At 40.3% G+C, this 20383-nt stretch overlaps 1 protein-coding gene across 2 annotated transcripts in view; it reads left to right on the top strand.

Moving 5' to 3' along the window:
• Nucleotides 1-20383, top strand: part of LOC104588178 (HVA22-like protein k) — a 44825-nt gene that overhangs the window by 11794 nt on the left and 12648 nt on the right. For both annotated transcript variants that reach the window (XM_010246017.3, XM_010246016.3), the window contains 2 exons: nucleotides 1795-1846; nucleotides 10190-10253. In XM_010246017.3, the coding sequence (XP_010244319.1) occupies nucleotides 1795-1846; nucleotides 10190-10253 (116 nt within the window). The remainder of the gene's footprint in view (nucleotides 1-1794; nucleotides 1847-10189; nucleotides 10254-20383) is intronic.

Genomic DNA, 20383 nt, shown 5'->3' with positions numbered 1-20383 from the left:
TAAGGTGTGCAGACTGAAAAAGGCAATTTATGGGTTGAAACAATCGCCTCGTGCTTGGTTTGGGAAGTTTAGTGAAGTGGTGAAGAATTTTGGAATGAAACAATGCCAGGTTGACCACTTGGTGTTCAACTATGATTCAGAAGCCGAAAAGATTTTATTAGTGGTCTATGTGGATGATATTGTCATAACTGGTAGTGACAAATTGGGGATCGATAAACTAAAGGTCTTTTTGCAAAATCATTTTCAAACAAAAGACCTTGGGACATTGAAGTTTTTATAGGGTATAGAAGTTGCTAGATCAAGACAATGTATAAACCTGTGCTAAAGAAAATATGTTCTTGATCTGTTGGATGAAACATGACTGTTAGGTGCAAAACCAACTGAAACTCCCATGGAACCAAATGCTAAGTTGAGTAGTGATACAGGGGAAATATTTGATGATCTTGGAAGGTATAGACGACTAGTGGAGAAGCTGAACTATTTGACTATCACGAGACCAGACATCTCCTTTGCAGTCAGTGTGGTAAGCCAATTTATGCAGAACCCACGGATACCTCACTGGGATGCAGTTCTTAGAATTGTAAGGTACCTGAAGGGAGCTCCAGGCCGTCGGTTATTGTACAACCAGGAGGAAAACTTGAAGTAATTGGGTATACAGATGCAGATTGGGCAGGCTCTGTGTTTGATAGAAGATTTACTACAGGTTACTGCACATTTCTTGGAGGAAATCTTGTGACATGGAAGAGTAAGAAGCAGATGGTTGTGGCAAGGAGCAGTGCCGAAGCCGAATACAGAGCCATGGCACACACTACATGTGAATTAGTATGGCTGAGGAATCTCCTACAAGAAGTCGGGTTCTCCAGGGATAGACCTATGAAATTGTACTGTGACAATCAAGCTGCACTTCACATCTCATCCAACCCTGTTTTTCATGAGAGAACAAAGCACATAGAGATTGATTGCCACTTTGTGAGGGAGAAGGTCCTTACTGGAGAGATAAGCACAGAACATGTGGGCTCAGGTGATCAATGGGCAGATTTGTTTACAAAAGGCTTAAGCTTAGGGAGAGTGAACTATATATGTAACAAGCTGGGATTATATGACATATTCTCCAGCTTGAGGGGCAGTGTTAGAGCTAGCCGAATAAGGGTAGATTAGTCATTTTATTTCTTTTAAGTTATGTGCTTATGTGACAGTCTTAATAGTGACTTCCTGTCCCATACTTAAGTGGGGGCAGTTTAGTCTTTGTACTACTAATTAGAGGCTAATCCATATTAAGGGTCGACTGATAGGGTTTATTCTATCATGTTCGACTGTTCTCTTCATCTTCTTCTTTTCTCCTGGTTCGAACTACTGTAGCTACAGAACAAACATTCCTCTTTTCTCAGTTCGGCTGAACAACACAAACAAGAATTATTGAAGCAGTCTCAACTAGTGTCTTCTTTCTATAGGGACATGGGTGTGAGTGGATCTTTGATGTTTTTGCTTTAGCGAGAGCTCATGTAATTGACCCAGTTACAGCTTCTCACTGTAGTGTAGGCTCAATTTTGGCTGTATCTATCCTATTCTCTTGTTCAGTACAATACATTATCTTCTCCAATAAATTATTTTGCTAACCAGAGGAGATTCCTGTCATTGTTTTCTTTTTTATATGTTTTCATTATTTGAGCTAAATGTTTCTGTGGTCTGACTAAACATTATCTTTACAGTGTTATTGATATTTTGATACTGTTTGGTTTAACTATGCATCTTGTGATGGCATATTATTATATTGACCATATTGAGTATTTGCAGCATATGGATCTTTCAGCCTTGTGGAAGTTTTTACAGATAAAATTGTCTCCTGGTACAGTTCATCATCCCATTTTCCTTGTATTAATGACTGACTTTTTAAAATGGGAATTTAGTAGTTTGAAGATACCTTTTTAGAGTAATAAAGAATTTTGGTCAGAGCATAGTCCACTAACTCTTCTAGGAAATATTTTTGCAAATATGGTTCTCATATTTAATTTGATTGGTTATATAATTGCAGTTATTCACTTTATGACAACATTTTTTCTTCTTTTGTCCGGAAAGATGTGCTACATTTTCTAACCTATATATTGTACAACAATTTTCTTTAAATTTTACTAGGACCACACTGTTTGGACTGTTTTTTTCCCCAATATGTTATATGTATGCATTTTTATTATCCCATGCATATGTTGTATGAATTGTACCCTATATGCCAGGAACAAATCCATGTTGTACGGCAAGATAATGGGAATTAGGCTTGGCTAGTTGATATGTGTTGTTAGAATGATTTGTTAGTTGTTTCTGCTGTTATAGGATTTTATGCTGTTAACTGTCAGTTGTTTACTGTTTTTTATTAAGGTGTGCCGCCAGGGGCAAGCGTGCAAATTTTCTTCTTTTATTTTTTATCTCATTAATATAAATAGAAAGCTGGGTGCCGCCAGCTGAAGGTTTTGGCTCCCAAACAGCCGATCTCTCTTCTCTTCCTTCTTCTTCCTAGAAGAAAACATGGTATCAGAGTGAACTTCTGGGCTCGTCAGTTTTTTGATTTCTTGAACTGTGAGGTGCAAAAGCTTAATCAGACTGGTTAGAATTCTCAGACTGTGGTTTCTCTGGGTTCTTCCTTGGTCGTAACACCAAGGAAACCCTAGTTGGTGACAACCGATGCTGTATAAGGGGTTGTGTGCTCCCTTGTGACGGGTATGTGCTGTTCTCTTTTAGTGTGTGGCTTGTGTGGCCTAATGGTGATTGAAGACTGATTTTTTTGTGTCCGTTGCATTAGCTGCAACATGTGGTACTAATGTAGGAAAGAAAAGTGATCCCAAGAAAGCTGATGTGACAAGGACAAGCTATGGTGCACTCACTGCCAACGTTCAAAACATACTCGTGACACATGCTGGGAGCTCTTTGGAAAACCGAAGTGTGCTGTGAAAAAGGAAGAGCAAGGTAAGGTGCAGGGTCAGAAGAAGTACAATGTAGCAAATATGGTAACTCAAAATTCTTACTCTACTAGTAACCCTGGTGCCACATAGGAACAGTCCACAAGTTCTGACCCAAAGGAGGATTTCATGAACTCATCCCGTAACCATTTGGAACTGTATGGTAGGGCTGTACGTCAGATGGACAACTCATTTACTGGTACTCTGACTTCATTTACATCTTCATCAAGTAATGCGGCCTCTGCCTTCCATGTTTCCACTACCATTGATTCCCCTTGGATTATTGATTCAAGGGCCTCGAACCACATGACCGATAAGCGAAATCTTTTCCAGTCTTATAGCCTGTTGTGTGGAAGAGGTAAGGTGAGGCTTGCATATGGATCATTCTCATCCATTGCAGGCCAGAGATTAATATCTTTTCCCCATGGCCTCAACCTTAATAATGTGTTACATGTACCTAAACTTCCTATCAATTTGCTTTCCATTAGTAGTATCACAAATTCTTTAAATTGTAGTGTAGCCCTTTTTCCTGGTTCATGTATTTTTCAGGATCTAATTTCTAGGAGAACGATTGGTAGAGGAAGCTTAGTAGATAGATGTTCTCTATACTCTTGACAAGGCTGGTTTCTCGGTGTCATCTTCAGTTGGGTCATCTTCAGAGTCACATTGTCAGTTGGGTCAGTCCAATAAGAGTCAAGTTTTTTTTTTGTGGCATAATCGTCTAGGTCATGTGTCCTTTGAAATATTAAAGTGTTTGTTTCTGTTTTTATTTAAGTCATGTGTGCTGTCAGATTTTCAGTGTCAAATGTGTTAATTGAGTAAACAACATAGAACAACTTTTCATTCAAGTAATAGAAGAGCAAATTTCTATTTCCATATTGTGCATTCTAATGTCTGGGGCCCTACTACTATAACTTCAAAGGGTGGATATAAATGCGTTATCACATTGATTGATGACTTTTCTCGTTATACATGGATATTTCCTATGCGTACTAGAGATGAAGTCCCAAAGATTATAAGGGACTTTCAGAGGATGGTGTTTACACAATTTCATGTTGAGATTCAGATATTTCAATCAGATAACGCGAAAGAATATTTACATGGTGAGCCTAATGAATTTTTGCTTGCCATGGATCCCTTCACAGGAGTTCATGTGCAAGAACACCACAACAAAATGGTGTTTCTGAAAGAAAGAATAGACACCTTCTTGAAGTAGAGGGGATGATGTTACATATGAATGTGCCGTAACGTTTATGGGTAGATGTTGTATTTGCTGCTGCATATGTCATCAATAACATGCTTGTAGGGGTGACACATTCAAGAACTACAAGTCCCCCCATCAGTTGTTGTTTCCTCAGTCCCCTCTGTTTTCCATCCCTATGAAGGTGTTTGGTTGTTGTGCCTTTGTTCATGACGTTTCCTTTTTGTGGTAAGTTGGACCCTCGGTCTAGTCCTTGTGTCTTCCTTGGGTATCCCTCTTCTCAAAAGGGGTACCAGTGTTTTGATCCTATTGGTCATAAGTACTTTGTCTCTATGGATGTTTCCTTCAAGTTTGAGCCTTTCTACCCTGCTTCTCCTTGGGGGGAGAGTAGTACAGGGGAGGAAAAGTAGGTTTCCAAGTCTCTCTTCCCTATATTCTGGATCCAACTCCATTTCGTGTCTTCCTGCGCACACGCCGTAGAGACTAACAATGTTCTAGAGATGTAGAGCTACCAGATACTGACAACCGACGCCATTAGACTCCCAGGAGGTAAGTCCAAATGAGCCAGACATCCTTGCCCCTATTGATTCCCCTGTTCCCATTTCAGTTGTGGATGATCTTGACATCCCGATTACTCACAGAAAGGGAGTCATATCGTGTACTACCAAACACTCTATTACCCACTATGTATCTTATGACCACATTTTCCCCTCTCACCATGCATTCTTATTTGCTGTTGATAGTATTCCCATACCCAAAAATGTGGTAGAGGCTCTAACTTATCTTGAATGAACAGATGCTATGAAGGAGACTAATGCCCTCCATAAGAATCACACTTGGGAGTTAGTGGATCTTCCAAAAGGGGAAGACTCTGTGGGGTGTAAGTGGGTGTTTACAGTGAAACACAAGGTTGATGGAATGGTAGAAAGATACAAAGCAAAGTTGGTAGAAAAAGGGTACTCTCAGGTTTATGGTATTGATAATGATGAGACTTTTGCCCCTGTAGAGAAAATGAATTCAATTTGGGTTTTTTCATCATCGATTGCAAAACTTGACTAGGAATTGCATCAACTTGATGTGAAAAATGCCTTCTTAAATGGTGATATGGAGGATGAGGCTTATATTGTTCAGCTACTAGGCTTCTGTGCCAAAGGAAGTGAGAATAAGGTGTGCAAGTTGAGAAAGTCCCTCTATGGCCTAAAACAATCTCCAAGAGCATGGTTCAACAGGTTTCGTATTGGTAGTTTAGTAGGTAGGGTTCAAACAATGTTAGTTTGATCACACTCTCTTTGTTAAGAGGTGTCAGGAACAAGTTGTAGTGTATGCGGATGATATCATTATCACAAGGAACTGTAACTCAGAAATACAAAGGTTGAAGGAGTTTTTTGGCTTCCCAATTTGAGGTGAAGGATCTGGGCCCTCTAAAGTATTTTCTTGGGATTGAGGTTGCTCGTTCAAAAAGGGGTATCTTCATCTTTCGGAGGAAGTACATCCTAGATTTGCTACAAGACAAACAAGCTAGGTGCAAAACTAGCAAACACCCCTATGGATGTTGATCATAAATTGGGTGATTGTGATGGTGAACCTCTAAAAGATGTGAAATAGTTTCAAAGACTAGTGGGAAGATTACTTTACTTGTCCATGACATGCCCGGACATAGCTTATCTGGTTGGTGTTCCATGTCAGTTTATGCATTCCCCTAAGACACCACATATGGAGGCTGCAAAAAGAATTCTTAGGTACCTAAAGAAGTATCCAAGAACTGGCTTGCTATTTCATAAGCACAACCATCTGAAAGTGGAAGTTTATATAGATGCCGATTGGGTAGGTGTTGTAGATGACAGGAAATCTACAAGTGGGTACTGCACTTTTGTGGGAGGAAATCTAGTGACATGGGTAAAAAACAAAATGTTGTTGCAAGATCTAGTGTTTAAGCTTGAGCTTGAGTATAAGGCTATGGCACATGGGGTGGCTGAAGCACTTTGGTTGAAGAGTTTGCTAGGAGAGCTTGGGTTCCCGGTTAATAGCCCCATGTCTCTCTACTGCAATAATAAGGCAGCCATAAACATTGCTACTAATCTTGTCCTACATGACAGGACCAAACACATTGAAGTGGACAAGCACTTCATACGTGAGAAATTATAAAAAGGGTGAAACCTGCACTCCATATGTTAACTTCAAGGAGTAGATGGCTGATATTCTCACAAAGGGACTCCATACTTGCGACATAATGAGCTATGTGATAAGTTGGGCATGATTGATATATTCAGCCCAACTTGAGGGGGATTGTTGTTAGAATGATTTGTTAGTTGTTTCTGCTGTTATAGTATTTTATGCTGTTAGTCTTAAGGGTGCTGTCAATTTGTTTGCTGTTTTTCATTATTGTTTTTTATTAGGGTGTGCTGCCAGGGGCAAGCATGTAATTTTTCCTCTTTTATTTTTTTTATCTCATTAATATAAATAGAAAGCTGGGTGCTGCCAGCTGAAGGTTTTGGCTCTCAAACAGTCGATTTCTCTTCTCCTCTTCCTCTTCTCTTCCTTCTTCTCTCTTCTTCTTTCTTTCTTCTCTTCTTCCTAGAAGAAAACAATATATACTTTTTTATCTTTCTTGGCATTGAGTCCATTATTGTTTCTCTACAAGTTTCTGTTTCAGAGTTTGGTTAGAAAGAACAAGTCAGTGCTGAACACTAGGGGTGGCTGGAAGCCTGGAAGTTTATCCTGAAAAGAGTACAAAGAGGCATGTGCCATGGATTGGAAAGGTTACTCTAGTCATGTATATTTTCACTAGAGTGGCCTCTTGTAAGTCCTCTTCCAGGAGGAACATGTCTTTGTGATAGAGATAATTGTTTTGATTAGGGTTGTTTAAGAGAGATGAGGAGAAAGAGAAAAGGAAGAAAGACAAGAAAAGAATATTATTTGTAACTCTCCCCCAGTTTCACACTGTGTTGAAAAAAAAGAATGAAAAAGATCAAGTATCCTTGGGTACAGATATAAAATACAACAACAACAGTAAAGACATTTTTCTTTAAACTTTTTTAGAAGATTTGTATCATCTGTCAAAAGAAAAGAAAGTAGTACATTAGAGTATGTAAAATGCTGTGCAAACATATGGATAGATGTTCTTGAGCCTTCACAGAAAAAACCACTCAGGCAAAGATTTCTCTTACCATGCAAAAAGACCTCCTAATCCCCAATTTAGTCAGCATGTTTGCAATAAATTTCAGTTCCCTCAGAATCCATATTTTTTTAACATTCCTAGATGCTGAAATTTCTCTAATTTCATTGATATAATGAGCCAATTGCCAAGGCCCATTTCCAGATTGTTACACGTATTGATTGCATTCTTTGGGTCTTCTTCTAGGGCTGCAAGTTGGGCCGGGTTAGGTCGGGTTGAGGCCAACCCTAGCCCAACCCTAAATTCTAAACCCCAACCCTAACCCTAACCCTAACCCAACCCAACCTTCAACCCGACCAACCAACCCTAACCCTAACCCTAACTAAATTCCTTCTTCCCATCCCTTAAAACCTCATAAATTTCTTGATTTTAGATCTTAACTCAACTATCACTACATATATTAATCTTATGTTTCATTAGTATTTGTTTGTTGACATTTTTTTTTGTTTTGTTTTTTGGTACACAATTCAGAAAAACAAGTGTTAGAAATAACTATAGTTTATTATGAGTTATGGCTTACTATAGATCTTTCTTGGGCAGCAAACAACATAGAGGAGATGAAGAATAAAATTTTCAAAAAAACATAAAATAATATCATTAAGGTTTTAGTCTTTCTGATTAGGATTAAGTGAAGTGATTATCTTAAAAGAAATACATCTATGTGGTGGGGCTATACAAATATCATGCATCTAAACAAATCAATGTATGTTATATATTACATATAACATATATTTATATTGGCATGCACTATAGAGTCGGGTTCGGGTTGGGCCAGGTTGGCTAAGGGGTTAACCCTAACCCAACCCAAAGTAAAGTCAGGTTCATGAATTTCAACCCTAACCCTAACCCGAACCCGAACATCAACCTGACCCAACCCAACCCAATTTTTTGGGGTTGGGTTAGGGCCAACCCGGCCCAAGTTTCAGCCTTATCTTCTTCAATGGATTATGGATAAGGATGAGGGTTGAAGCTGATTGCCTAAACAAACACCTAGGGTAGATGTTACTTCTGCTTACAGGGGTTAGTATCCAGGCCAAAGAATGCTTCTATCATCCCTGAAGAATATCCCACCAATCCCAGCTGGGCCCTAGATCCTAATACAGACTATACAACTGCAATTTGATCTCTTCTACGACTAGAGGATGAAGAGTGGTTCTTTTTTATTTGATTTTTTATTTCCTATTTTGGAGGGGGGATGCTGGGATGAGATGACTGAAAGGTTTCTGGTAAATTTCTTTTTAAGTCATCAAATAGTTTGGGTTAAGACTTTATTGGGTAGATTGTAAAGTTCTTATCAAATCACCATAGAAGATTCCCCTAAACTCCTTCTGTAGCCAGCATCCAAGAGCTAAAGTGCTAAACATGGACATTGGAAAGGCTTGGCTCATTATTGCCTCTATAATCCAGAACTACCATCTTCCCCATCTGTTAGTTTGCATGACTCAAGTTCTCTCACACGTTTTGACCTATACATGCATTTTTCTATCTTCACTTCCCTCTAGATTAAAAAAAATATTGAAAAATTTCTGGCTCTCTCAAACCCCTCTTTCTTAGTACTTTTTCCTCTCCTTGATTTTTTTTAATTGTTCACTATTTAGAATATTTATGTAGCAAATTCTTACTATTTTCTGTTACCCCACAAGTGTTCTATTCAAACTATTTATTGGACATATACTGAATGACATAAAACTTTATGAATTAGACTCATTAAAATATCTTTATATTTAAGAAACAAGGAATAAAAGGACAAAATAGATCCCAATTTTCCCTAACTAAAAGAACTACTGCAACTCATTAACAATTGACCCAATTAATTGAAACTTAAATCACAAGCACTGTTTGTTCAACCCTAGATGTGGGCCCCATTGGTCAACATTTGACTGATACTGTTGACAGTCCAAAAAGACTAGCAACAGTAACCTCTCTTGATAAAATTCTTCCTTTAGTACGGTTAGTTTGAGGTTTGGAGGGTCTCTTATACACTTCTTTAAGCTTCAAAATATCCAAACTTCAAACTAATCAAATGATTGGATTAGAAGAAATTATGTCTTGATCTAGCCTTCTTAAGAAATTTGATATTTGAATACCTACTTTTCAAAATTTGCGACTGGACAAAAGTTTTCTAGGAGTTTTAAGTAAGAGAGTAAGGATTGATGAAAACCATTGACATCACTATTTGGTGATGGAAGCACCTTCACTTGATTCATAAACTATATCTATTGATTTTGCAACAAGGATAGAAAGCTGGTTGTTTGATTATGGGGAAAAGCCCCCTTTGAGGTCTTTTCTCTCCAACTGAAGAGCAGTATGATATCAGGTCAGAAATATGCGCTAATAGACTACTTATGGATGACAAAGTTGATAGACTGGTTCTTGCTGATAAAAAAAAAGTTGATAGACTGATTAACTATGTTTTAGAGGTCCACTTATGAAATTGCATGGGCTTATTATATGCAAGGACAAACAGTTTGACATGTTATTGGATATGGAATTTACATTAAAAATTGGCTTAAAATTAATGTGTGTAAATTTTATAAGAGCAATTTATAACTGTTCATTCTGATTCCTTTTTCAAATGTTCTGCTATTCTTGTTTGACAAAAAATATTTGGTTAAGAATCTTTTTATAATATATGGTTCAATGCATGCAAAATTCTGGATTAGACTTTTTTTTTTTTTGAATTTTTATTTTGCAATCACATGGCTTATCTTTGGCAAAGTACTTGATATTGCACATTTGGATGAATGTGTATTCACTATCCAACTTTTCTTTCTGTTTGACAAGGCATTGCCGTTAAAATTTGTTAAGTCTCTATAATTTATGATATTTTAAATCCCTTGGACTGTGTTTTTTGATTTTCAGGGTTCCATTGTACTACCACATGAAGTTTGCATTTCTTGTTTGGCTCCAACTGCCATCTACTGATGTAAGCACAGAGTAATATGTTTTTCATGAATGTTTCTTTATACTTGCATGAAGTCACTGTTTACCAGTTTCTTTTTCATGAATTATTAGTTGACAGATATTTGTGATAGGAAATTTAACAAGCACTGCGTTCATCGTTGGAAGAGTCTAAGTTTAAGTTATCAATTTTACCTGTAATCTCCCTCCCTCTCTCTCATATATATATATATATATATATATATATATGAGAGTGTGTATTACCAACGAGCTGTGGTTGGTCTTCCATAGGTTCAAAGGATTTTTACTTTTTTAGGCATAGATATTTTCGCTAAGGAAAAAAAGTGAATGCTAAAAATATAAAGGATGGGTTTGTTATGTTCTTCATCAAACACTTCCCTAACACTGCTGTTGATATGAGGAATGCCACCTTAGAAGGAATCTGAGATATCCAAGCAGAAGCAAGAAGTTTGATGGATTAGGGTTAAGGAACATCTAGAGAAGGAAAGAAGATTCGACTATGGATGGGCTTGTGGCTGCAGGAAGATGGAGGAGAATGCTGAAGGTTGAAGCCAAGGAGTTTCTGCTTGAAGAGCTGAAAAACAAAGGAGGGGCAAGCTTGAAGATTAGGGAAGGGAAGAAGGCCACAGTGCTGTTGCAAGGTATGGAAGTGATTAAATGGTTTAGGGAATATGCGAATGAAGCATGCCTCAAAGGTAAACAAGGAAATTGGAAGGAATTGAGAACTCAAGAAGGGAAGAGGTATGTTGTAGAATGCAGAAGAAACAGTAAAGGTGGTTACTTAGCTCTTTCTGAATATTTCGGGAAAGGAAGGAGGCAACTAGTCTGCTTTCCTGAAGGTAGACAGGGACTTGGATGGAAGAAAATCAATGGAATACTGGAAGAGTTTAACCCCCACCTGGAAACCTTGCGTTTGGATCTACTGAAGGAGAATGGTAAAACCATCAAACTTTCAACTGAAGATGAAGACCAGGTCCAAGAGCTACTAGCCTTTGGACAGAACAGGCTGGTTGGCTATTCCAGGAGAGAAGAGTGGGAAGATAAATATGTGGTTCAAGTTAAAAATCCGGTTAGCAATTGGAGGAGAGTTGCAGACCTGCTTGTATTACAGCTGAAGTTAAAAGGGATGTTTATTCTAACACCTTTTGAGAACAGTAAAGCGGTGCTTGATCTGACTGAAGATAAGTTAGAGCTCTCAGCTATCAGTTTACTATCTGAATATGGTGTGATTACAATCTCTAAGTGGAACCCTTCATCTAACTCTAAAGAGTTCTTCACTGAGGACGGGGTGGTGGTACAAGTTCTTGGTCTTACCTTTCATTTGTGGAAACAGGAAGTGGCTGCATCCATTGCACTGTTATGTGGTGGTAATCTTTCCAGAGCCTTTTGGGGGGACCTTCGATCAGCAGCTCTTCTATTGAACGGAGTGAAACCAGAAGACATACCCAGAAAAGTGGAGATAAACGTGGAAGGTTGCTTCTACTCAGTTTGGCTGGCTTCCTCCATAGAAGCTACATGTGGAGGGAGGCTCGCAAGGAAGGGGATGAGAAGGTAGAAGAAGAGGCCCTACGTGGAACAAGGAGATTGGTAATCTCAAAGGTTGATCTATATTTCATGATTTGGGTAAGCAAAAACTGGAGACTTTAAAAGAGAAGGGGTAGATGGGTGGTCAACTACGTGGAGTGCAAGCTATCAGAAGGGAGTGCAGTAAATCTTATGCTTAGATGGTTAAAGGCGGCAAGAAGGAGGTTTTAAATTCAAGTTATGAAGGAAGATTAAAGGTTTCAGACCAGTTCGAGCCAAAAAAGGGTGAACCTGAGCCGGGTGTCCCAGGCACTGAGTGTGAAGTGGTAAAGCCTCACGTGCCAATGCAAGTAAGCACGCGTGGGCCTCAAAAAATTGTTGGGCCTATTAAAGAAACCAAGGGTGGGCCGTGTCCTCAACTTAAGTCTGCCCAAATCAAGTCTCACCTAAAGAGGGCACGTGACTCACTTAAGTTACATGTGTTTGGGAAGGGGGAGCCTCCAATAGATGGTAAAATCCATCTATTTTCTTCTCCTTTTAGCTCCTCCTCTCATATTTGCGCGCAAGTTGCAGGTTCGGCCACTTCGTCACTGCAATGGATTCCGACCAAGAAGGTAAACCATTTATCCCTGGATAGGCGGAACCCCAAAAGCATAAAATGGCGGGATCTAGACCTTGTTGAAGACAATGATTACTTAGATGAAGAAGATAGTGGTGCTGAAGACGCGACTAAAACAGAGTTTGGGAAGTCTTGACTTGCAAGAAAACCTAGACATGCTCCAGGAAGGAAGTTTTAACACAGAGATTCTTTTTCTAGAAGGAAGCTCTCAAGGGGAAGATGCGGAGGTGAGGAGGAATGGAAGTTCAGCTTCGGAAGCCAGGCTTATCAACCCCCCTTTCCATGATGGAGCAACTCCAACCTCTTAGACCATAAACGAAATTAGTACAAAGTCACAGGACTCTCTGATGATCTGTGAAGATAGGCTAGGAAGGAAGGAGAAGGAACATGCTTGTTTGGTGGTAAGAATGGACAAAGGTGAAATATTAACCTTAACCACTTCACTGTAATTGCCAACTAAAGGGATGGACGGGGCACTACCAGTAATGTCTTAGCCACAAGCCTTGTTTGCTCCTATTTCTTCTACTCAGTAATCAGGTATGGGTGTCCATTCGGTTTTTGCTACTGATATGTGTGTTTAGCCTGTTGCAGATACTCTATTATTCCACCTGGAAGGAGCAGATTTGGTATCTAAAGGAAGTGGTGAAGGTGCTGGTGGAAATCATGAACTTAAGGAGAAGGAAGAGTCAGTTCCTTGTGAGGGTGTGGGGGAGGAGGTGGAGAGAATTTGGAAGCCGATTTGTATGGAAGTTGAGGCAATTAGAATGAAGGAAGGTTACTTGGAAGAGAATCATTAGCAAAAGGGTTTGCCTAGTGAGGAAGGAGAGAGTGGTGAAATAGATGATGTTGAGGGGACAAAATTGAATCCTAAAACATGAAGAAGTTATCAAGAGGTTGACCTAGGGGTGGGGAATGACATAATTAAAACTTACCATAGGAAACCTGAGGGAAAAGAGAAGAAAAAGGAGTACAAGAAGAAGAAAAGAACTGAGGTGCAAAGGCTAATATTTGACATCGAGGCTGATCTTGAGTTTAGCGGAAGGGGAGAGAGGAGGAAGAACTCTAGGTAAGGAGTCGAGTTCAGGAGGGACTATTTTGCAAGTTTATCCATGAGAATTATCAGCTGGAATGTGAGAGGATTGGGAAGTGCGAGGAAAAGGAGGGTAATAAAGGATTTATTAATAAGAGAGAAGCCTGATATTGTTATGGTGCAAGAGACGAAGCTCTCTGAGCTAGATGGAAGGTGGATGAGAAGCTTTTGGAGGACTAGGGGTGTTAGTTGGTCCTCAGCTCCATCTTGGGGAGCTTCTGGAGGAATTGTCACCATTTGGAAGAATGAGGTGGTGGAAGCGGTGGAGGAGTTAGTAGGTAGATCCTCTGTCTCCATTAAATTCAAGAATGTGGAGGATGGATTTTGTTGGGTGCTTACTAATGTGTATGGCTCTAATACCTACAGAGAAAGGAATGAATTTTGGGAGGAATTGTTCGCAATTCAAGGTTTATGGGATGGGCCTTGGTGTTTAGGAGGGGATTTTAATGTCACAAGATATTCAGAGAAATCTAGTAATCTTGTATTGTCAAAACAAGCATGAGGAAATTTAACGGATTTATAGAAGATTGTGAGCTAAAAGAAATTCTGTTAATGCAAGCTAGATTCACCTAGTCCAATTTTCAAGATAATCCTCTCTGTTCAAAGCTGGATAGGTTTTTATTCAATCTAGAATGGGAAAACTATTGGGGAAATCTGGTTTCTAGAGCCTTGCCTAGGGTTACATCAGACCACTGCCCCATCAAGATTGGGTTGGAATCCCTAATTAGTGGACCAAAACCATTTAGATTTGAGAATATGTGGTTAACTCATCTGAAATTTGGAAACATAGTGAAGGATTGCTGGAATGAGGAGTTAAGGGGAATAAAGTGGAAAAGAGTCAAATTCCATCAAAAGCCGAAGAGATTGAGAGTCAAGTTGAAGGAGTGGAATAAAGATCAATTTGGTAGGGTAGAGGAACAAAAGCTGAATTTATTCACACAAATTGAAGAGATGGATGAGAGGGAAGCCCAAGGATTGTTTAGTGAGTAGGATAAAGAATCAAGAAGGCAATTAAAAAAGGATCTAGAAGAGGTTCTACTCAGAGAAGAGATCTGATGGAGGCAGAAGTCAAGGCATAAGTGGATTAAGGAGGGAGATGGGAATACTAGATTCTTTCATGAGTTGGCAAATGGTAGGAGGAAGAACTTGGTGGATAGATTAGAGGTAGAAGGGCAGGTAATTACCAATCAGGAGGAGATAGCTGGAACCTTTGTAGACCATTTTAAAGCTATCTTTAGAAGGACATTGAATGAGAGGGTGCCTATAGAAGGATTGGAATGGCCGAGGTTAGATGGAGAAAAAGCAAGGTGGTTAGAAAGGAACATTGAAGAAGAGGAGATCAGGAGGGAAATGGATAGATCTAAGGCGCAAGGTTTGGATGGTTTTACTATGGCTTTCTACCAAGATTGTTGGGACGTTTTGAAAGAGGATTTATGTGACGCTGTTAAGGAATTCACTAAGACTCATATAGTAAGCCTAGGAGTCAATGCGACTTTTTTGGCCTTAGTCCCCAAGAAACCAGATGCTATCCACCCTAAGGATTATGGGTCAATTAGTTTGGTAACTAGCACTTACAAAATATTGGCTAAGGTGTTGTCTTTGAGGCTGAAAGTAGTTCTCCCATCCCTAATAAGCCAAGCCTAAGGGGCATTTGTTCAAGGAAGACAAATAATAGATCAGGTCCTAGTTGCTAGTGAATGTGTGGAGGATATGTGGAGATCCAAAAGAATAGGCTTTGTTTGTAAGTTGGATCTAGAGAAGGCCTATGACTTGGCGGATTGGCAATTCTTGGTACAAGCAATGAGAAATTGTGGCTTCTGGAATAAATGGTGCAGTTGGATTTTTGGGTGTGTGAGTTCATGCCATTACTTTGTCTTGGTTAATGGAGTGGTGAAAGACTTTTTCCTAGCTTGTAGATGTAGCAGACAAGGGGACCCTCTATTACCCTTCCTCTTTACTCTAATAGCAGAGGTGCTTAGTAGAATGATCTCAAAGGCTGACAGGGAAGAAATGATTAAAGGGTGGAGGATGGGTAGGGATGGTATTTCGGTCACCCATCTCCAATTTGCAGATGATATTTTGATTTTCTGTGAAGGGGACGATATTGAGAAGGTGAGAAATCTCAAGGGTCCGGTTAGGAATTTTGAGAGGGTGTCAAATCTGAGTGTCAACTTTGGGAAGTGTTGTGTAGCCGAGGTTAACTTGGAGGACAGTCAGGTGGAAGCTATAGCAAGAAGCTTAGGGTGTTCTATTTTGTCATGGCCTATGACCTACTTGGGGCTTCCGTTAGGGGCAAACCCTAGGGAAAGTAGTTTTTGGTGTCTAGTGGTGGAGAGGCTTCAAAAGAAAGTGACTTCTTGGAGGAAAAACCATATTTCTTTGGGGGAAGAATCACGTTGATAAGAGCCACATTAGCTAACCTACCAACCTATTTCCTATCTATGTTTAGGATACCACCTAGGGAAGAAGGATCACGTTGATAGGAGCCGGGAGAAGGTAAGAAGGATCACGTGATAAAATGGGAGATTGTATGCTGGAGAACAAGAGGAATGCAAAAGGTGCATTTATTTCTTTAACTGAATATTTCTCTAAAGGAAGGAAACAAATGATTTGTCTTCCTCAAGGGAAGAATGATCAAGGGTGGAGAGGGATTGTTGGGACACTAACAAATTTTCTATATAGAAGAAGAATGGAGAATAAAGAGAATATGAAAGTTGATGAAAGGGGACAACGACCAGAAATTAGAAGCTAGTTTTTGTGTAAAAAAGAGGATACAAAGAAAAAGTTTGTGGCTATGGCAAATAGTAGGAGGGACCCTTCATTGGTAGTAGAGGGAACAAAAGGAAAATGGGATAGAATGCTAGTGGTTGAAGCTGGAGGGGTGGTGATAGATTGGTGGAAAGTTGCAGAAATGTTGAAGAGCAAGATGGAGCTAAGAAGCACCTTTATTGTGACCCCGTTCGACCCTGCTAAGGCAATGTTGGACCATCTTGAAAACTAGGTAAATGTTAGAGCCCTAAGTATCCAAGATGATTTGGGAGCCTTCTCGGTTTTTAAATGGTCATTTTCATCAAATTCAAAAGTGTTCTTAGTGGAAGATAATGTAATTGCTCGAGTGCTTGGGTTGCCATTCCATCTCTGGAATAAAAAAACAGCAAACTCAATTGCTTTGTTGTGTGGAGCTCGCCTTGATGGTGTTTTTTGGGGAGACCTGCAAAGTGCAGCCATTTTGCTAGGTGGTGTAAAACCAGAAGATATACCGAGGAATGTGAATGTAGTTGTGGAGGGTTTGTTCTTCTCAGTGTGGTTACTGTCCTCCATTAAAGCTACCCTGTGGAGAGAAGCAAGGCAGGAGGAAGACGAAGTGGTGGAGGAGCTGCAGCTACGTGGCAGTTTGAAAGTGGCTGTAAAAAAGAAACAAGGAGTTTTCACAAGAATGGAAGCACAGCCTTTAGGCAGGCCAAAAGACTCAGATTAGGAAACCATTAGAAGTGTTAGACGTGTTACACAGGGCAACGGTGGGAAAACCAAAGTTTCTTTTGCTCAGGCAGTTGCTTGTGGACCTAAGCAATTTACTCCAGTGGAGAGGAATGGTCTGAGTGCAATACAGGAGGGAGGTGATTCATTGGGTCGGGCAGAGGTATTGGTAGCCTCAGGAATATGCACGGGGGTCCAACCAACAGGCCCATCTCTAAATTGTAATTCTGGGCCCAATAGGCCTGTGTTGTTGCTTGTGGTGATTGAGAGAGAGAGAGAGAAAGGTACGGATGATAGAAAGAAAAGCAAACTCAGTACTGGCAGTCGCCAGTCTTCTATTTATATTAATCTTTATAAAAAAGACAAAATTACAAGTATGCCCCTGGCAGCATATCCTAGGATAAGAACAATAAGAAAAAAAAAAGAAAGAAAGGACTAGTAGCTGAAACTATCCCACTAACACCAGTTACAAGGAACACTTAAGCCTTACAACACTCCCCCTCAAGTTGGGTTGAAGATGTCTATCATGCCCAGCTTGTCACATAGCTCATTGTGCCACGAACACGGAAGTCCTTTTGTGAGGACATCAGCAAGTTGTTCCTTGGAGTTGACATAAGGGATACAAATTTCCCTTTTTTCCAGTTTCTCTCTTATGAATTGCTTATCCACCTCAATATGCTTAGTCCTCTCATGTAGGACCGGGTTGCTGGCGATGTTTATTGCAGCCTTGTTGTGACAGTAAAGAGACATAGGATTATGAACAACAACTCCAAGCTCACCTAGGAGGTTCTTTAGCCAAAGGACTTCAACTACCCCCATGTGCCATAGCTCTATACTCGGCTTCTGCACTTGATCTTACTACCACACTTAGCTTCTTGCCCTTCCAGGTCACCAGATTTCTTCCCACAAATGTGCACTACCCACTAGTTGACTTTCTATCATCCACGACTCCTGCCCAATCAGCATCTGTAAAGACTTCCACCTTTAGGTGATTGTGTTTACTGAATAGTAGGCATGTTCCTGGATGTTTCTTCAGGTATCTAAGGACTCTCTCTGCTGCCTCCATGTGTGGCTTCTTAGGAGAGTGCATAAACTGGCTCAGAACTCCAACTGAATAGGCAATATCTGGATGAGTCATGGATAGATAAATCAGCTTTCCACTAACCTTTGAAACTGCTTTACATCTTTCAGAGGTTCACCAATACAGTCACCTAGCTTGTGGTCTGCATCCATAGGAGTGTCTGCCGGCCTTGCACCTAATTTACCTGTATCCTGTAATAGATCAAGGGTGTATTTCCTTTGAGAGACAAAGATACCCCTTTTTGAGCGGGCAACTTCGATCCCAAGGAAATACTTTAGGAGTCCTAGATCTTTCACTTCAAATTTGGATGCAAGGAATTGTTTCAATTTCTGTATCTCTGAACTCCAACTCCCTGTAATGATGATATCGTCTACATCCACTATCAATACGACAACCTGCTCCTGACATCTCTTTACAAAAAGTGTATGATCAGACTGGCACTGTTGGAACTCATCTCTTGAACTGCCATGTGAAACTTATTGAACCAGGCTCTGGGAGACTGTTTTAAGCCGTAGAGAGACTTCCGTAGCATGTATACCTCTTCTTCCAAGTCACCATTCAGGAAGGCATTCTTTATGTCCATTTGATGCAATTCCCAGTCAAAGTTAGCAGCTAAGGATAGGAGAACCCTAATCGAGTTCATCTTAGCCACCGGAGCAAAAGTCTCATCATAGTCAACTCCATATACCTGTGTGTACCCTTTGGCTACTAGTCTTGCTTTGTACCTTTCAACTGTTCCATCTGCCTTGTGCTTAACTATGAACACCCATTTGCACCCCACGGGTTCTTTCCCCTCTAGAGGATCCATCAATTTCCAAGTCTGATTTTTGTTGAGGGCATCAATCTCCTCCTTCATGGCATCTATCCATTCAGGGTATTTTAAGGCTTCTGCAACATTTTTGGGAACAGGGATGCAGTCAACTGCTGATAGGAAGGCTCGGTACGAGGGAGAGATGTGGTCATAGGAAACAAAGTGGGTAATGGGGTGTTTGGTAGTGCAAGACCTGACTCCCTTTCGTTGAGCAATAGGGATGTCTAGGTCGTCCACAATGGGAGTAGGGTTAGGGGTTGGACTTACCTCTTGGGATTCTGATGATGTCAGTTGCTCAGTGTTTGGCTGCTCCACATTTCTATCACACTGCTGATCTCTCCGACGAGTACGTTGGAAGACACAGAAGGGAGTGAGGTCTGGAATAGAAGGAAGAGACGCCTGAACCTGCTTCTCCTCTTCCACACTACGGCTCTCCCCCTGAGGAGGGAAGAACGGCTCGGACTCAAAGGACACATCCATAGACACAAAATATTTACGACTAACTGGGTCAAAACACCGATACCCCTTTTGAGAGGATGGGTACCCCAGGAAGACACAAGGAATGGACCGATGGTCTAACTTACCTCTGGATGGAGACAAATCATGGACAAAGGCCCGACAACCAAAGACTCTCATGGGGATGGAAAATAAAGGTGACTGAGGGTACAGTAACTGATGAGGGGCCATGTAATTCAATACTCTAGAGGGCATGCGGTTGATGACATACGTGTAAGTATAGCATCCACCCAAAACCTTTTTGGGACATTCATGTGTAACATCATCCCGCGGGCTACCTCAAGGAGGTGTTTGTTTTTTCTTTCTGCAACCCCATTTTGCTGTGGTGTTCTGGCACATGAGCTTCTATGGATAGACCCATGGGAGGCGAAGAACTCATTTAGCTCCCCATGGAAGTATTCCTTCGCATTATCGGATTGGAAGATCTGTATTTCAACATGGAACTGTGTAAACACCATCCTCTGGAAGTCTTTCACTATCTTTGGAACCTCATCTCTGCTACGCATAGAGATTACTCGTGTATAGCGAGAGTGATCATCAATCAATGTAATAAAATACTTATATCCACCCTCAAAGATTACATTTGTAGGCCCCCATACATCAGAATACACAACATGAAAAGGAACATTTGATCTTTTATTGCTTGAATGAAAGGTTGTTCTACATTGTTTACTCAACTGACACGTTTGACACATGAACTCTGACACTTAACACGACTTAAATAAAAGTGGGAACAAGCATTTTATTACTTCGAAAGAAACATGACCTAAACGGCCGTGCCACAACAAAATTTGACTCTTATTTGACTGACTATGTGACTCTGAGGATGAGGGACATGCAATACACAACTTGTTGCTCCCCCTTAGCTGTAACCATCACACTTCGCTTGCTTTTTTCAGATTGGACAAGGGAGTATACTTCGTGTACTATAGGCATTTCTTTGCTTCCTAGGATCTGCACTCTTAATGGTTCATATACAGGGTTCAGCCCTAACAAGAAAGCAAACACTTATTGCT

Source organism: Nelumbo nucifera, chromosome 1 (assembly GCF_055504915.1).
Source record: "Nelumbo nucifera cultivar China Antique chromosome 1, China Antique-T2T, whole genome shotgun sequence".
NCBI classification, from domain to species: domain Eukaryota; kingdom Viridiplantae; phylum Streptophyta; class Magnoliopsida; order Proteales; family Nelumbonaceae; genus Nelumbo; species Nelumbo nucifera.
The sequence above is the reverse complement of the archived record's forward strand: the minus strand, read 5'-3'. Positions and strand labels throughout refer to the sequence as shown.